The sequence below is a fragment of the Ziziphus jujuba genome, chromosome 3 (genome assembly GCF_031755915.1).
Source record: "Ziziphus jujuba cultivar Dongzao chromosome 3, ASM3175591v1".
Taxonomy (NCBI): domain Eukaryota; kingdom Viridiplantae; phylum Streptophyta; class Magnoliopsida; order Rosales; family Rhamnaceae; genus Ziziphus; species Ziziphus jujuba.
Genome location: NC_083381.1, coordinates 20,994,877 through 21,009,731, shown reverse-complemented (window position 1 = coordinate 21,009,731; position 14,855 = coordinate 20,994,877). Strand labels below are relative to the sequence as shown.

General features: G+C 33.1%; 1 protein-coding gene and 2 long non-coding RNA genes across 5 annotated transcripts in view; 1 reads left to right on the top strand and 2 right to left on the bottom strand.

The window, feature by feature from the left end:
- Positions 1–2,443, bottom strand: part of LOC132803227 (uncharacterized) — a 99,939-nt gene extending 97,496 nt beyond the window's left edge. Inside the window, exons 1-2 of the long non-coding RNA XR_009638264.1 lie at positions 1,635–2,443; positions 390–548 (exon numbers count right to left, since the gene is read on the bottom strand). This is a non-coding gene — a long non-coding RNA (uncharacterized LOC132803227). The remainder of the gene's footprint in view (positions 1–389; positions 549–1,634) is intronic.
- A 130-nt stretch (positions 2,444–2,573) lies between these two features.
- Positions 2,574–5,184, top strand: LOC132803228 (uncharacterized). Its single transcript, XR_009638265.1, has 2 exons — positions 2,574–3,929; positions 4,031–5,184. It is a non-coding gene; the product is annotated as an uncharacterized LOC132803228 (long non-coding RNA).
- A 434-nt stretch (positions 5,185–5,618) lies between these two features.
- On the bottom strand, positions 5,619–14,629 carry LOC107422782 (TMV resistance protein N-like). 3 transcript variants are annotated; one of them, XM_060815579.1, is made up of 10 exons: positions 14,361–14,629; positions 13,758–14,256; positions 12,061–13,156; positions 11,587–11,949; positions 9,514–10,350; positions 8,972–9,394; positions 7,713–8,239; positions 6,158–7,135; positions 5,974–6,038; positions 5,619–5,867 (listed from the first exon to the last, which is right to left on the bottom strand). In XM_060815579.1, exons 2-8 carry the CDS (start codon positions 14,234–14,236, stop codon positions 6,595–6,597), a joined length of 4,266 nt encoding a protein of 1,421 aa, XP_060671562.1. In that variant the 5' UTR covers positions 14,237–14,256; positions 14,361–14,629; the 3' UTR covers positions 5,619–5,867; positions 5,974–6,038; positions 6,158–6,594. The 3 variants fall into 3 exon arrangements, with proteins under 3 accessions (XP_060671562.1, XP_060671561.1, XP_060671563.1); XM_060815578.1 differs by having other exon boundaries at positions 6,184–7,135; XM_060815580.1 differs by lacking the exons at positions 5,619–5,867; positions 5,974–6,038; positions 6,158–7,135; positions 7,713–8,239 and adding an exon at positions 8,249–8,439.
- Positions 14,630–14,855: the final 226 nt, after the last annotated feature.

The window sequence follows — 14,855 nt, the reverse complement described above, 5'->3', positions numbered from 1 at the left end:
TTAATAGGATACATATGGTGCTTCACAAGCATAAGGTAGAATTTACTACATGATTAGTTTACCAACCGAACATGCATATATCTTACTTGACTACATTACTAGGCTAACATTTTAAAGAAAATAAATAATAAAAGTAGAAGGAATATGACCGTCTTAATGTCATATTGGTCGCTCCTCTTAGTATTTTTCTGAATTGCTTCAAGAATATTGTTAGATTTCTCCACTTCCAAAGATAAATGACGAACTTCACCAATAAGTACATCAATTTTTTCTAGTTTAGCTTCACATTCTTTTGCCTAAATGAATCTACCACATCTTTTTTCTTGTGGCAAATAAACATATATAATTTAATTATTTTATAAGCAAAAACAGATTAAATTATGTACAACCTGTTCTCCATCTAAGCATTTCCAGAATTGACGATTTGGATTCTTATCTCTCCTTGATGTTTTTAAATGCATATATTGCCCACATGAGCACATTCGGATTGGTTGAACATCACTAGTACTTGTTGCCATGCTTACACAACTAATCTCCAGCTGTGATTTCTAAAGAACACAACATAAAAAAAAAATTAAAAAAGAAAAAAACCACCAGCAACCTTTCTACATAAATCAATGAATCTAACCTATCAATAACAATGACTATCAAACAATAGCAATAACAACTACTAAATATATATTAGCAAAATTTTTCCTATTCATACGATTTGCTTAACATTCACTTTCAACATTCTCGTACATGCTCATCCTGTCACCCCTCTTTGTTATATATTTCATGCGAAATGAAGATTCTCAAACTATATTGAATATTCTCAGAGCATCCGTAGACATTATGTAACTCTTTTTGAACCTTTTCTCTTCAATTAATTATTCCCATACTCCTTCAAAAAATAATAAAACATATAACACATTCTACAATATTATGGTATTGTTTAACCAAACAAATGAATATAACATATTCTTCACAAAAAAAAATAAAATAAAATAACAAATAAAAAAATTTACATGTAACTATGACCTAATTTTCATATATGATGCAGTTGCTTAATTAATACAAAATATGTATATATTATGTTGAGAAGCAAAAGCTTAGTATATATATATATATATATGAAAGTAGGTATGAAATTAAAGCAATTTACTACCGTTCAAATTAGTAGAAAACTATAAAAAGCTAGGGGGAGAAATTGTATGCGAAAAATAAATAAATTGAACAAGTCGTATAGTTGTTGATATGGCTATTTATAAAAAATATAACATTCCAAATGTATTCTTTTACTTGGAGAAGGAGATGAATTCCCAAAATAAAAAAATAAAAAATAAAAAAAGAAATAGGAATAAAATCAATTAATGGTTAGTGGAGCCCTGTGCAAATATATGCTCATGCAAAATCATTATTTATTGAAACACATTTTTACCTAACCACTCACTTTTACATTTCCAGTCATTTCTTGACTAGCCCAATTTTATTTATTTATTTTTTTTGTAAAAAATATTTTTTTTATCATCACATTTCCTGAGTGAAACCGATAGTCTTTTTACATATATATATTTATGCAAATGTTAAAGTTATTTTGTATGTCTAGTATAACATTGGAAGATAAATTGACATATAGAAGTTGCAGAGTTAACCTATATACTCCCGATGGTGGAAGCACTAGAGAATCTGGTGGCCGGTGGAAGCAGCAAAGGAGAATGGCTGGAACTGGTGGGGCTGAACGACTTTCCCACAAGCTGGGGATCAGTGGCTTGCAACGTCACTGTAATGGTGGAAGTGTGGAAGTAGAGGAAAATAGAAGAGGAACCTACAAATGGGAAGGGGAAATACGGAGGCAAATAGAAGAGGAAGCTGCGAAGAGGAAGGGAAAATTTGGCTAAAGATCTCACGAATGGAAAGGGGAAATGCAAAGGCAAATAGAAGAGAAAGCTGCAAAGGGAAAGGGGAAATTTGGCCAAAGATCTCACGAATGGAAAGGGGAAATGCAGAGGCAAATAGAAGAGGAAGCTGCGAAGGGCTCAGGGGAGATTTTGGCCAAAATTCTCGCGTGAGAGCAACTTGAAGCTTGGCCATTGATGCTAGGTGTGCAAATCCAAGGGCTCCAATTTTGATCACATGTTTGGTCCGCACAGGAGGCATGCGGTCAGTCCCCATGGTAGACTCTCTGTGTATATATATATATATATATTTTCTGGTTTGTAACATATATTTACAAAATAAGTTTATGTTAAAAAGAAGGTCAAGCTTAACTCAATATATAACCCTGCAAAAATGCAAATTACGTTTGTTTTAGCGTATAATATTTATAGCCAGAAAAATAAACAAAAGTTTGCTTAGTGTCTAACGAATCCAATTCTATTTCTATCAACGGTTGTAATAGACAAAAAAATAAAAAATAAAAAAAAGGGTCACAATTTATTTTGAAGAGCAGAAAATTTCTAACGGTAAAAAAAATTTGAATTTGAAATGCTAACGATAAAATAATTTGAATTTAAACACTTTGATTCCCTTAGGTATATAACCTTTCGGAAAAAAAAAAAAAAATCTACTATGCCTTTCCTTTTCAATTTATTCAGATCGTCTCCTCCATCGCATGGAGATGAATTGTTCACCTGTTTTACTTTCCCTAAGAAACCCCATTTAGTTCATTGTTGATTCAGTTTCAATGCGTCAATAAGACGAAAAACAACAAGAAGAAGATGCGGTCAGCAGCTCTGATTTCTGGGACTGGATTTAACTTCAGGGTTGTTTCTCATACACGTCAATGATCAGTGAAGTCTCTCTCTCTGTATCATTTAAGCTCTAGTAATTCATAGCTCTCGTTGTCTTCCACATCTTTTTTCCATGCCAATTTCCCCTCCTGTGTGATTGAGTGTGTCTATATGTAGCTGTATGTGAGTTGAAATTCTTGTGACTTTTTTTGGTCGTTAGGGTTTTGTGAATCTGAAAATGTTGCTGCTTGATGAGTGAGTGCCTTTTGAATTTAATGGCATTATTGGTTTTTTTTTTTTTTTTAATGTTTTTTTCATTTGGGGAAATAGGTTTTGATGAAAGTCAGATTTTAGATTCCTTTTGGTAATGTTAGCATTTAAATCATAATCAAGACCATATGAGATTGTCAAAAAAGTTTGAAGAAACAAGAAATGGCAATATATATACATACACACCAGTATGACATAGATGTATCAGTATGACATAGATGATGGTATGTTGTTTGTGTATAGCATTTTACTATTCCTGTTCTATACGGTCTTATTGTCTGTGCTGTCTGGTGCTTTTAGTCTATTCATAATTTTTGCCGTAATTTTTCTTCTTTCTCTAAATTTTGGAACCCTTTTTGCTGCTCATTTATTTTTAAATCATTTTCTGAAACCATTTTTGTTGAATGGTATACTCTTTCACGTTAAGCGAGAAATATGCTTCCTTAGGTGGATATTCTGCAGAATCTGTAAGACTTTCCAGAAATGCAGTGGAAACTAATTATATAATCGTTGTGAGCTTGACCAATGTTGTATTGTGTAATTAATGTTTACTCAAACAGGAATCTCTATGATTGATAATTTGCTGGTGTCTTAGCCCTTTGCACAATGATATTGAGTCAAAGAGATTGCAATGAAAAATTCTATAAAGGTTTAATGACTCTTGGAGTTAAATATGTGAGGAAATTACTTCAATGGCTTAAATATCGACACATTGAATATTAACCCTGATCTTGTAATTTCTTTATGTTTGTTTCAGCCCTTTATGAAATTTATGGCATGTTTGACTAATCACAGATTTCATGCAGCTTTTACTCTGGGGAGGAAAGATTACAAGCGAAGTGAGTCTTAAAATTTTTCTCACCAATTGTGTTATGGACCAAATTTACTTCACGGCAGTACAAGTCTGATGTCTTTTTTTTTTTTTCTGCATTCATGGATTATTGCAAGGTATGTGTGTTATAACACTTTCTAAAGGTTTCAACAAATATATGGTACCGTTCACATTGCATACTTTTGATTGGAACTTGCACACCGTATATTTCAACTAGGAATCAACGATTTTCTGGACTACTTTCTCGAGTATTGCTGGGATGATGGGATCATAAATGAGAGACACAGTGTAACTGGAAAATCTTTCAAAAGTCAGCCTTGGGATACAAGAGTAGAATTCACTGGTAGTGTAAAATGCAATGTAGCATAACATAATCTGCTTCTGATCCCTACCTTATTGACCACAACTCTGTATTTATTATGGCTTTCATTGCTACCCCTCCAGTAGATATTGATGGTATTCATGAACATGTTTCTGGATCTCTGTGGTGGTCCCGCTTATGGGTTCAAATATATACATTCTAAGAAGAAATATTTGAATATCAATCTCATCGATATCATCGATTTTTGGGGCAGAATAGCAGTGAAAGTACAAGCGTTAGTAGCATAGCCAAAATGCATTCCTCGTCGTTAGTATGTTTGCTCGTGGTAATTGTGGCCTCCCGGGCAAATCGATGACTGCATCTTTGATGCACTTGCTAGTGCATCTGAGAATTCTTAGGCTTGCAAATGATTTAAAGGGAGTACAAATATAAACTTCTTTGCTTAGAATTGATCTCTATTAATTGCATTTCTCTTCTGTTGCTAAATTATGCATAATACTGTTCTCACCTTGTTTTTGACATATAAAGTGGCAAGTAGGATTTATCTTTATATTGTCTTTTCCTCCTATTTGAATCTGACATTACATATATGTATATATATATTTTTTTCCTTTTCAATTGCAGGCTGGGGATGATACAATACAGTTGTCTTACAATTACATCAATGACTTTGAGACTAAAAATCAACCTCCTCAAAAGCTTTACACACTTTGTGGTTTTAGTTTGTAGCAAGTAGGACTTATCTTTTTTTTTGGGGGGGTTTTCAATTGCAGGCTGAGGATGCTCTTATCCAGTTGATTCATAACCTTGTCAACCTTGCATGCTTTGCAATTATAGTTTCTTGACTGTATTTAGAGGAGATCAATCATTAGAACTGTCTTGATGGTGTCATTGAGAAGATTAGAGGGACAAGAGAGCAGTGTATGCAAATAGCCATATTCAAACTCGAGCAAGGGGTCCAGATAGAAGATAGAAGGTTATCATTGGTAATCATTATTATTTGAACTGCTCATGAGGACACAAAGTCATAATTGAAAACATTTCTCCTACACCTTGTTCCAACTTCTAACGCTTGAACTTTAACATTCTATCAAAGAAATATTAAATACAACAATATAATTTCTTGCAATGAAACAAGTCAAATTAACACATTTTTGGAAATTTTATGTAGCAATAATGTTATTTTGTCTATGAACCTTTGTTTAATTTTCCTTTCATATATATTTTTGAAGAGTATGACACTGATACATCAGTTATAGGCCTTGGTTAGTTTTCTTACTCTTCATAGCAACACACAAATATATAGTTCTTCTAATATGTGGACATATATATAAATGATTTCAGAAAATAAAATAAACTACATGCAACAGATATATGGATGCAAAATGCCAGGTCAAACTTTAAAGACCATTTAATTCCCTACTTTGAAATATAAAAGGAAAAATGCAACCTCAGCATAAGCAATAAGCACCACAGGAAAAACTAGAACAAATGTATATGTGGCAATTACATTGTATAAGAAAGCATTGAGATGCAACATGTGTTCTCCCAACTCCGTTAAAATAGCCAAAAACAAAAATGACAACAAAAGCAGCACACGAATTTTCTACTTGTACAATAGCATAGATATTACATAAATTTGCATTTCCATATCCTCTTGGGAATCCTAAACTTAAACAGGAGCCATCCATGTGTTTGGTCTGCTGAAGTTTTTCTATGAACTTCACAAAATCTGTTCAATGACAAGAAGCAAAACAAAATCATATCAATTTACTGATAAAGCTTTACCACCAGAAACAGAGTAAGAGGTTAGGTTTACAAGAGCATGCATGACTAACCAGATTAATCTAAATAAATCATCCAATTCAAAACTAACTGTCCGCCGTGTTCCAAGATTCTTCTTCTGGAAAACATTATACGAAATAAAGAATAATCAGTGACAGTTCAATATTTGAGAGTGGAATTTTATGACTTCTAAACCATGCAGCTTAAAACATAAAAAAAGAAGCCAAATAAATATACCAATAGAATGTATGATTTTCATTTACTTTAAATTAATTTATCTTCTTGGAGTTTGATGTTAGGAACATCATCCAACCGTCTTTTACTTCCACCCCGCCCGTTTAACAATTTAAACCAACACTTTTTGATCTCCATTTGACATCTTCTTCATCGATAAACACACAGATAGAAACTTCACCATGAAAAATAGCATTGCATCTTGGTGTTTGTGTAGCCTTTTTTGTCTTTTTCCTCTGTTTGGTTCCCTTTGCAGCTCCTCCAATGCACTTTCCCAATCTTTTATGCTCTTGGATCTAAGAGAAGAACCCAAGACTTTAAGGGCTAATGGATTACCATCGGTGTAATTTGCTATTTTTTATGATAATGTAGCATAATCTCTTGCAATATCAGAATTTTGCTTAAAAGCATGCAAGTGGAAGAGTTCAAGAGCTTCAAAATCATTTAAACTCACAAACCTCATAAACTTGATCAGTCAATATGTTAAGCACCTTCACATCACTAGACGTTACAATGATTCTACTTCCATTACCAAATTTGAACATAGACATTACGTGGCCAAATTCGCATCCCACATAATCCAAATCATCCCCGACAATAAGGACCTTTGTACCTTGGAATCTCTCTTGAATACTTGGCCATTCCATGCTTGGATTGTGTTTTTCGTCTAACAATTCAAAAATAAGTCTCTCTCTCAAATTAAATTCTCCTCTAACATTGCAAAGATAGCAACGCCTTTCAAATTGATGGTATAACTTTTGAAATACAGTCATAGCAAGGGATGTCTTTCCAATACCCCTCGTTCCATAAAGACCAATAGTATAAACACCCAATGAGCCAATAACGTCTAAAAATTGTTCAATTGTTTTTTTACGAAATTCAATTCCGACCAAGCCCAGGGGGGAATAATACGTTAAAAATCTTGTAAACAATTTCATCAAGACATCTCCAACAATTTGACCAATTACCTTGTATTCGTCCCTACAAATTAATAAGAAATCATCAAATACAATTATTAGAAACAGAGTATCGTTTGTTTTTTTTTTTTTTTTTTTTTTTTTTTGGGTAAATGGGGGCAACAGAAACAGAGGATCATTGATATAAATTTAGGTGTACATTTAAAAGAAATAAATAATTAGGTATTTATTGATCAGATTATTAAAATTACTGTTCAGTATTTTATAATATTGCACTTACTGAAAGATTAAGAAAGAGATAGTGCTACTAATTGTGATTTCCATCACTTTTTTTAATAAAAAATATAAAATGAAAATATCATCTAATATGATATTTTCATCTAATATGAAAATATCATCTAATATGAAAATATCATCTAAAAAATTAAGAAAGAGATAGTGCTACTAATTGTGATTTCCATCACTTTTTTTTAATAAAAAATATAAAATGAAAATATCATCTAATATGGTTAATTAAGGGATGGATTTATAATATTTTCGCATGATTTGATAATTCATTAAGCTCTGTTATTTAGTCTCTTAAGCAAATAAGTGACAATTTACAATATATATATTATAAATTCAATAAGGTAGAAATTTACCCAAAATCCTTTGAATCATATCCGCTGAGATTGGTCACTTCCTTGAGAGCATCCCTCCATCGCTGCACCTTGTCCATATTGTCCTTGAAACGCTGTTCATGTTTATTAAATGCTTCCGCATAACTCCCATCCTGTTTGCGTACAATGGATGGTTCTATGCCATAAAAAATGGGTAGTATGATATCTTCCCAATCTCTCCTGCAATCAAGTATGCGAACCACGTCATCCAAACACCATGTCGAAGAAGCAAAGTCTTTGGAGAAAACTATCATGCAAATCTTAGATTCGTTAATGGCGTCCATAATTTCTGAAATCTCATGGCCACTTTCTCGGTTTTCGTCGTGTTTGAAGATCCGGATATGCTTACGACACAGAGCATGATAAACATGTCCAATAAAATTGTTAAGGGTGTCGTCACCTCCGAAACTGAGAAACACGTCATACTTTTTTTGACGAGTAGAAGATGATGATAGTGAAGCGGACAAGTCCCATAACCGCAAATCCCGTGAAGCAGTGAAGTTTATAACCTGCAAACACAAGCAAAGTAAAACTTTTGAGTGCATAAATAATTGAGCAGAGCAAATTCACAGTCAAGGAGAGAAATCTTCTCTTGTTCATGATCTTGGAAGTCCATGATCTCCTTATATTCGGTATCACTAATAGGTGCCTATTAGTGCATGAAAATTGGACAATGAACGCATATGATATAAGTCTATGTAGGCTGATCCTGAACAAAGATTTCGTCCAATTTAGTCGGATAAGCAAAACATAGGATGGCAGCTAAAATGGTGTGAAATGTCATATAAAAGGATTGGTGGTTATAGCCAAACTTGGGCATGTATTAACGTTAAAATAAAGAAAAACAAGTTAATTAAGATGTCTTTTGATAACATGATTAGTTTTTGGTTTTTGTTGTTTAGTTTTTTCTATCTAATAATGTGTAATTTGCTTACATCAAGTGTTAACTAATGACAATTAAAGCATTTTAAACATTTTAAACCACTATAAATGTGAAGAAAAGAAAAAAATAAAAAACAAAAACCAATACAATTTGAAGTTGTGTTCAATTTGGTATTTATATCTTTTTTTTTTCTTTTTTTTTTTTTTCTTCCTTAACTTTATGGTGAACTTCAATATTTAAAAAATTATATAATTATCACTAACTAATACTTAACATAAACAAATTCATTCCACACAATTAAGTAGGAAAAAAAAATAAATAATACTAAAATTAAACTGCTTTCGCCCCACGTATTTACCTGGAGCCCCCAACTTTTGATCATCCAATTGCCTTTTTTTTCTTCCTCCATAAACACATGGAAAGAAGCCCCGGTGACCATTCTACAAACAGAGGACCAGTTTACCCCAAATACATGCCTCAAATCGATAGTCGCATACTTAATTAAGACATGATCTGAGCTGTTATTTACTTGAAGCGTGCAAACATCTTCATAATTGACACTACTGTCCATGCTGGTCGTGAAATTGAATCTGAGTCGGATTTTAGTTTCTGGCCCAGAAATTTTAAACGCAAAAACAGCGACAAAGACAAATTTGAAGCGGGAATCATCAGTATTAAGCCAATTTGGAGGAAGCTGGATAAATGATTCCCCATAAGCTTGATGATGGAACCACCGTGGGATTACATTTCCTGGGTACACCATTTCCAGATATGAAATATCCTGTACCACATGGATGATAAATTAATCAAGGCGGAGAGCATAAATTAGATATATATTTTACGGAGAGAGAGAAACAAATATAAATATAAATAAATATATATATATATATGTACACATACATCGTGAGCAGACAAAATTCTACGGCATGCAGAATCAGCAATGATGATACGTGTGTCTTCATCCAATTTTAGACATTGCTCAAAATTATAAATTTCCCCTTCACTTTTATTATTTTGATGTTGAACTTGGGGGTCATAATCTTGTACGGTTGGGGTCCACCAACTTGATATTTTCACCAGCGATGTGCAATTATTTGCATCCAAACAATTTAAAGATGGTGGAAGCGCAATTATTGATCTCAATCCCGTACAACCACTTATTTTCAAATATCGAAGAGATGAACTTGCACAGTCCTCAAGCTCGATCAGATTTGGGCAATTAGAAAGATCCAGCCATTCCAGTGATTCCAACTTCCAAATGCTTTCCGGTAGACTTTCAAGTCTTTCGCAATTATACAAATCTAAATGTGAGAGACCCATGAGACACCCAATTGTTGATGGCACTACTTGTATTGCTGTCCCGCAGAGTCTTAACTCCTTTAAATTCGATGGAAGATTTTCTATCCCATCTTTCAGTTTAGTGCATCCACTCATATCCAAATCTAATAGACCCGAAAGAGACCTAACTCGTAAGGGCAATACTTCTATTGCTGTCCTACACAATTTCAACTCCCTTATATTCAATGGAAGATTTTCCATGCCATCTTTCAGATTCTCACAATCACTCAAAACTAGTAGCTCAAGCTTGTCCAGATTCTTAAAGCATAAAGGAATCTGAACCAAACTTATACACCCTTGAAGATTTATACTTTCAAGATTTCTAGCCCCACACAAGTTTGGTATTTGAATAAGGTGCTCAGAATAACTAAGATCCATCTTCTTCAACTTCTCAACGGGCTGCAACAAACAAACAAACAAAGACTATAATAATTAAGCACTACTACATATTTAATACAACAACATATATATAATTTTGCTAAAAAACACGGCAGATCCAGTGATGGAGCCAGAAAATATATTGAGAGGGGCATCATTATATATCAATAATATAATTGTATTTTGGGCAAATTATATCAATAATATAACTACTTATATTATATGAAAAGTAGGGTAATCTATAATTTTTTTCATATTCAACTGGTGTTGTTATTTGAGACAGTCAAGGGAATGTAATATGCTTTAGCTAAGCCGTTTCCTCTTCTATATTCGCCTTTGGTCACGGAATTACTTGGCGTTAAAGAAACAATTTGTTCCTGTACTGATGATATTGTCTTCTTTGGTGGTGGTTTGGCTTATAACTCTCAGGAAGCCATACGATTAATTTATGACACAGGTGATTATAAGGGGATGGGTGTTTTATTGTAACAGATATTAGAATTCTTCTAAGTCAGTACTCTGGTTACTTTGTTTACTCCTAGGACTGCTAATATGGCAACTCAAATATTATATTAGCTAAGCATTCTCTATCATGGTCTATTTATGAATCTGGGTTGGAAGTAGAACAACCTTCTACGGGTCCTACTCTCCAACAAGTTGTTGGTATTTTTTATTTCAAGTAATGCAATTTTTAATGATCTTTCAAAAAAAAAAAAAAAAAACTGAAAAAGTTAAAATTTAAAACTTTAATTGTCTATAACTTATTAACAAGAACTTTACTTCAAACTAAAATTAGAAAAATGAAAATTTAACTAATATAGTGAACAAAAAGTAATAAAATAAAAATTCTATTAAAGGTAAGAAATTTTATAAATATTGATGTTAAATAATATCATTTTTAGAAGAGATAATATGGGATATTGGATTGGATTACCAGATTTCAATTTCTGAAAAGGAAAATGTTAAAATGGGACAAATTTGGAGAAGAGATTTACACTTTGAAGGGGACACCACTTAATTTTAAAGGATTAAATTGTAAATTAGATAAATTTTATATAAGTAAATTAAAAATAGAAAAATCGAGGGGGGCACATGCCCCTCTGCCTTACCTAGGTCCGTCCATGGCCAGACCCCCACCACAAAAAACATATTTCACATTAGACAATATTCCTTGATGTGAGGGGCATTTTTTACGATGAGGTTTGGCATGTTTTTTAGTAGATCTGTATATATATATATATATATATATATGCATACCTGATTTTCATCCCAATGTAGCTCCACAAGTTGGCTATCACGCATGACAAGTTCAACAAGATTTTCTGGACTAAAATTTGATAGAAAATCTTTTAAAGGGTATAAATCCCACTGAAGATATCTCAGCTCATCAGAAGGAAACTCTAAACCTTCATAAGGAAGATATATTTGTTGGCGCACTTCTCTATTGTATGGACCCCATCCTACTTTCTCGTAGAATATTTCTCCATTGCAAAATCTGTCGTCACAATGCATTCTAAGAAATCGTAGATGGTACATCTTTGAGAATGCTGTAGGCTTCACTTTTACATCCTTTCTAAGTTCAGACAGATTCAATAATATACCTTCAACTTCAGAGCTTCCCTAAAAATCAAGCCAATGTTATGGATAAGGACACAATATATAATAAAAGAAAATTTATTAACTTGAATATTTATAGACACAAGTAAATGTATTAAACTAACTTGCACTTACCGTACTTCTTTCCAATACATAGCTAACATCTTTAGCATTCCACAGTCTACTACGTTTTCCAGGTTCTTTGTTTTTATCACAAACAATAGCCTTACCCATTTGTCGTAGTAAAGCATGCATGGACAATTTGTTTTGGCATTCAATTATTAAGGATTTATCAATGAGAACACTTATTCCTGCTGTTCCATCAGAATGTTGCTCATTGCGGTGTAGCATGCTTTCCACATATTCTCTGTCAACTTCACCATCGAAGAAGCATGCAATGTCGAGAAATATGCCCTGGATTGCTTCGTCATCTAATCCATCATAACTTATTTTCAACACTTTTTGAATGGTCCTGTCTGGATCTGTTTTCAACTTATCCAATGCACTTTCCCATTCTTTTATGCTTTTGGAGTAAAGGGAAAGACCCAAGACTTCAAGAGCTAATGGATTGCCATGTGCATAATCTGCTGCACTTTTTGATAAAGCTTCATACCCTGGAAGATCAGAATTTTGACCAAAAGCATGCAAGCGAAAAAGCGTAAGGGCGTCAGAGTCATTTAACCTCTTAACCTCGTAAAGTTCATCTGCCCTTGACTTGAGCACTTGGGCATCTCTGGTTGTGACAATAATTCTACTTCCATCACCGAAGGTACACCCTTTAGGTAATAATCTGTTTAATTGTAATATTGCATCCAAATCATCTAAAACAATAAGGACCTTTGTACGGCGGCATCTGTCTTGAATAGCAGTTGATTCCATGTTTAGAGAAGTTTTATCTTTGAACAGCTCAAAAAGAAGTTTCTCTCTCAAATGATTTATTCCATGTCTTTCAAATTCTTCTCTAACACCGTTAAGAAAGCAATAACTTTCGAAATGACAATAGAAGGTTTGAAATATAGCACGTGCAAGGGTGGTTTTTCCAATGCCCCCCATGCCATAAAGGCCTATGATGCGAACATTCATTGAGCCAATGCATAACAATCCTTCAATTTCCTTGGTAGGCTTTTCAATTCCAATCAAGTGCCTCTTGAAATGATCATTTGCTGATACGTATTTAGACAATTTCAATAAAACATCTTCAACAATTTTTTCAATAAACCTGTACTCAGGCCTAGCAAATGGAGAAATCAAATACAAGTGTTAAAAACAGATGATCATTGATATAAATCTAGGAATTTAAAAGAAATAGATATAAATATTAATTCAATAATATCATATATATATATATATATATATTTTTTTTTTTTTTTGGGTGAAATAAATATATTATATATAGTTGTAATAAGGCAAGTGTGCTATTAACCGTTGTAACATTTTAGTAAAATATAAAACAGGGGAAATATCGTCAACCTTTTGGAGGTTTGACACATACATACTACTTTAGAAACAGAGGATCATTGATATAAATTTTGGAATTTAAAAGAAATAAATATTAATGCTTAATATATCTTAGGAATATATTTAGATGATTTAAATTTTGTTCAAGGAAATTTGTTATTAACTGTTTTCATTTTTTAGTAAAATATAGAAAAGGGGAAGTATCATCGACCACTTGGAGGTTTGACAAATATACACCACTTAGACCTTAGCTTAAAGTCTCATCATCTAGACCCCTGGATTTAACACCCTTAAATTAATCAGTAAACACATTGTATGGATTATACATATATATATATATATATATATTACAAATTACTAAGACAGAAAGTTACCTAATCTTGTTTGACTCATAACCGCTGATACCAGCCACTTCTTTAAGAGCATCCCTCCACTGCTGCACCATCTCCCTTCCGTCTTGTTCATGTTTAGCAAATGCTTCTGCATAACCCTTCTGCTGTTTTCGTACAACAGATGGTTCTATGCCATAAAAAATGGGTACAACAGCACTCCCATTTCTCTTGCATTCGAGTATGCGAACCACTTCATCCAAACACCATGTGGAAGATGCAAAGTCTTTGGAGAAAACTATTATGCAAATCTTAGATTCCTTAATGGCCTCCATGATTTCAGAAATTCTATGGCCACTTTCAAGGTTCTCATCATCTTTGAAGGTCACGATATGCTTTAGATCCAGAGCATGATAAAGATAACCAGTAAAACCATCACGGGTGTCCTCACCCCTAAAACTGAGAAATACATCATACTTTTCTCGAGAAGAAGAAGAAGAAGAAGAAGAAGAAGCAGAAGCCATGTTTATAACCTGCAGCAAATCTTAATCCACAAGCAAATTAAGTAATTATAAATTAATTAGCAACAAATTGAATGGAAGATTGGTATCGAGGTTAGCTAACTACATGTGCCTCTGTTATCCATACCTTTGGCTACCAACGACGTTGCTGCAGCTAGGTTCCCTCCGATGCGGTTTCGCTCTCTCCTACTGTTTTTTGCTTTTTTTTTTTTTTTTCTTTTTTCCAGCAAGTCGTCTACCCACAACACCAAGATCGTCTTCCTGATCGGTTGCCCAAAACGCTGTGCTTCTCTCTCTAAGAACGTGGGAAAAAGGACTCGGAAGCCGTGCTAACCTTATCAGTCAACATCTAGCGACAAAGACTTTATTAGTCAGTGGCCAGCACCTTCCAAGAAATAACAAGAAGAGTTTTATTTTATTTTACTTTTATTTTTATTTTATTTTTTATTTTTTATATTTTTCTTTTTATTTGTTTCCCCAAATGAAATGACAAGAAGCCTAAATTGCACGTATATCAAAGTATAAATTAATAAGGTGTGGTTTAATTTAGTAACTCATTAGGTTTTGATGTTTTTTTTTTTATAATGTTTTTCTACTTGCTAATTGTGTGTAGTTTGTTACT

Bases quoted from the DNA above. Each gene is read 5' to 3' on its own strand.
- LOC107422782 (XM_060815579.1), bottom strand. From the start codon at position 14,236: ATGGCTTCTGCTTCTTCTTCTTCTTCTTCTTCTTCTTCTCGAGAAAAG. The intron at 11,950-12,060 runs GTAAGTGCAAGT...CTTGATTTTTAG, and splicing joins ATGTATTGGAAAGAAGTACG to GGAAGCTCTGAAGTTGAAGG. The intron at 7,136-7,712 runs GTAAATTTCTAC...ATTAATTTGTAG, and splicing joins TATGATTCAAAGGATTTTGG to GGACGAATACAAGGTAATTG.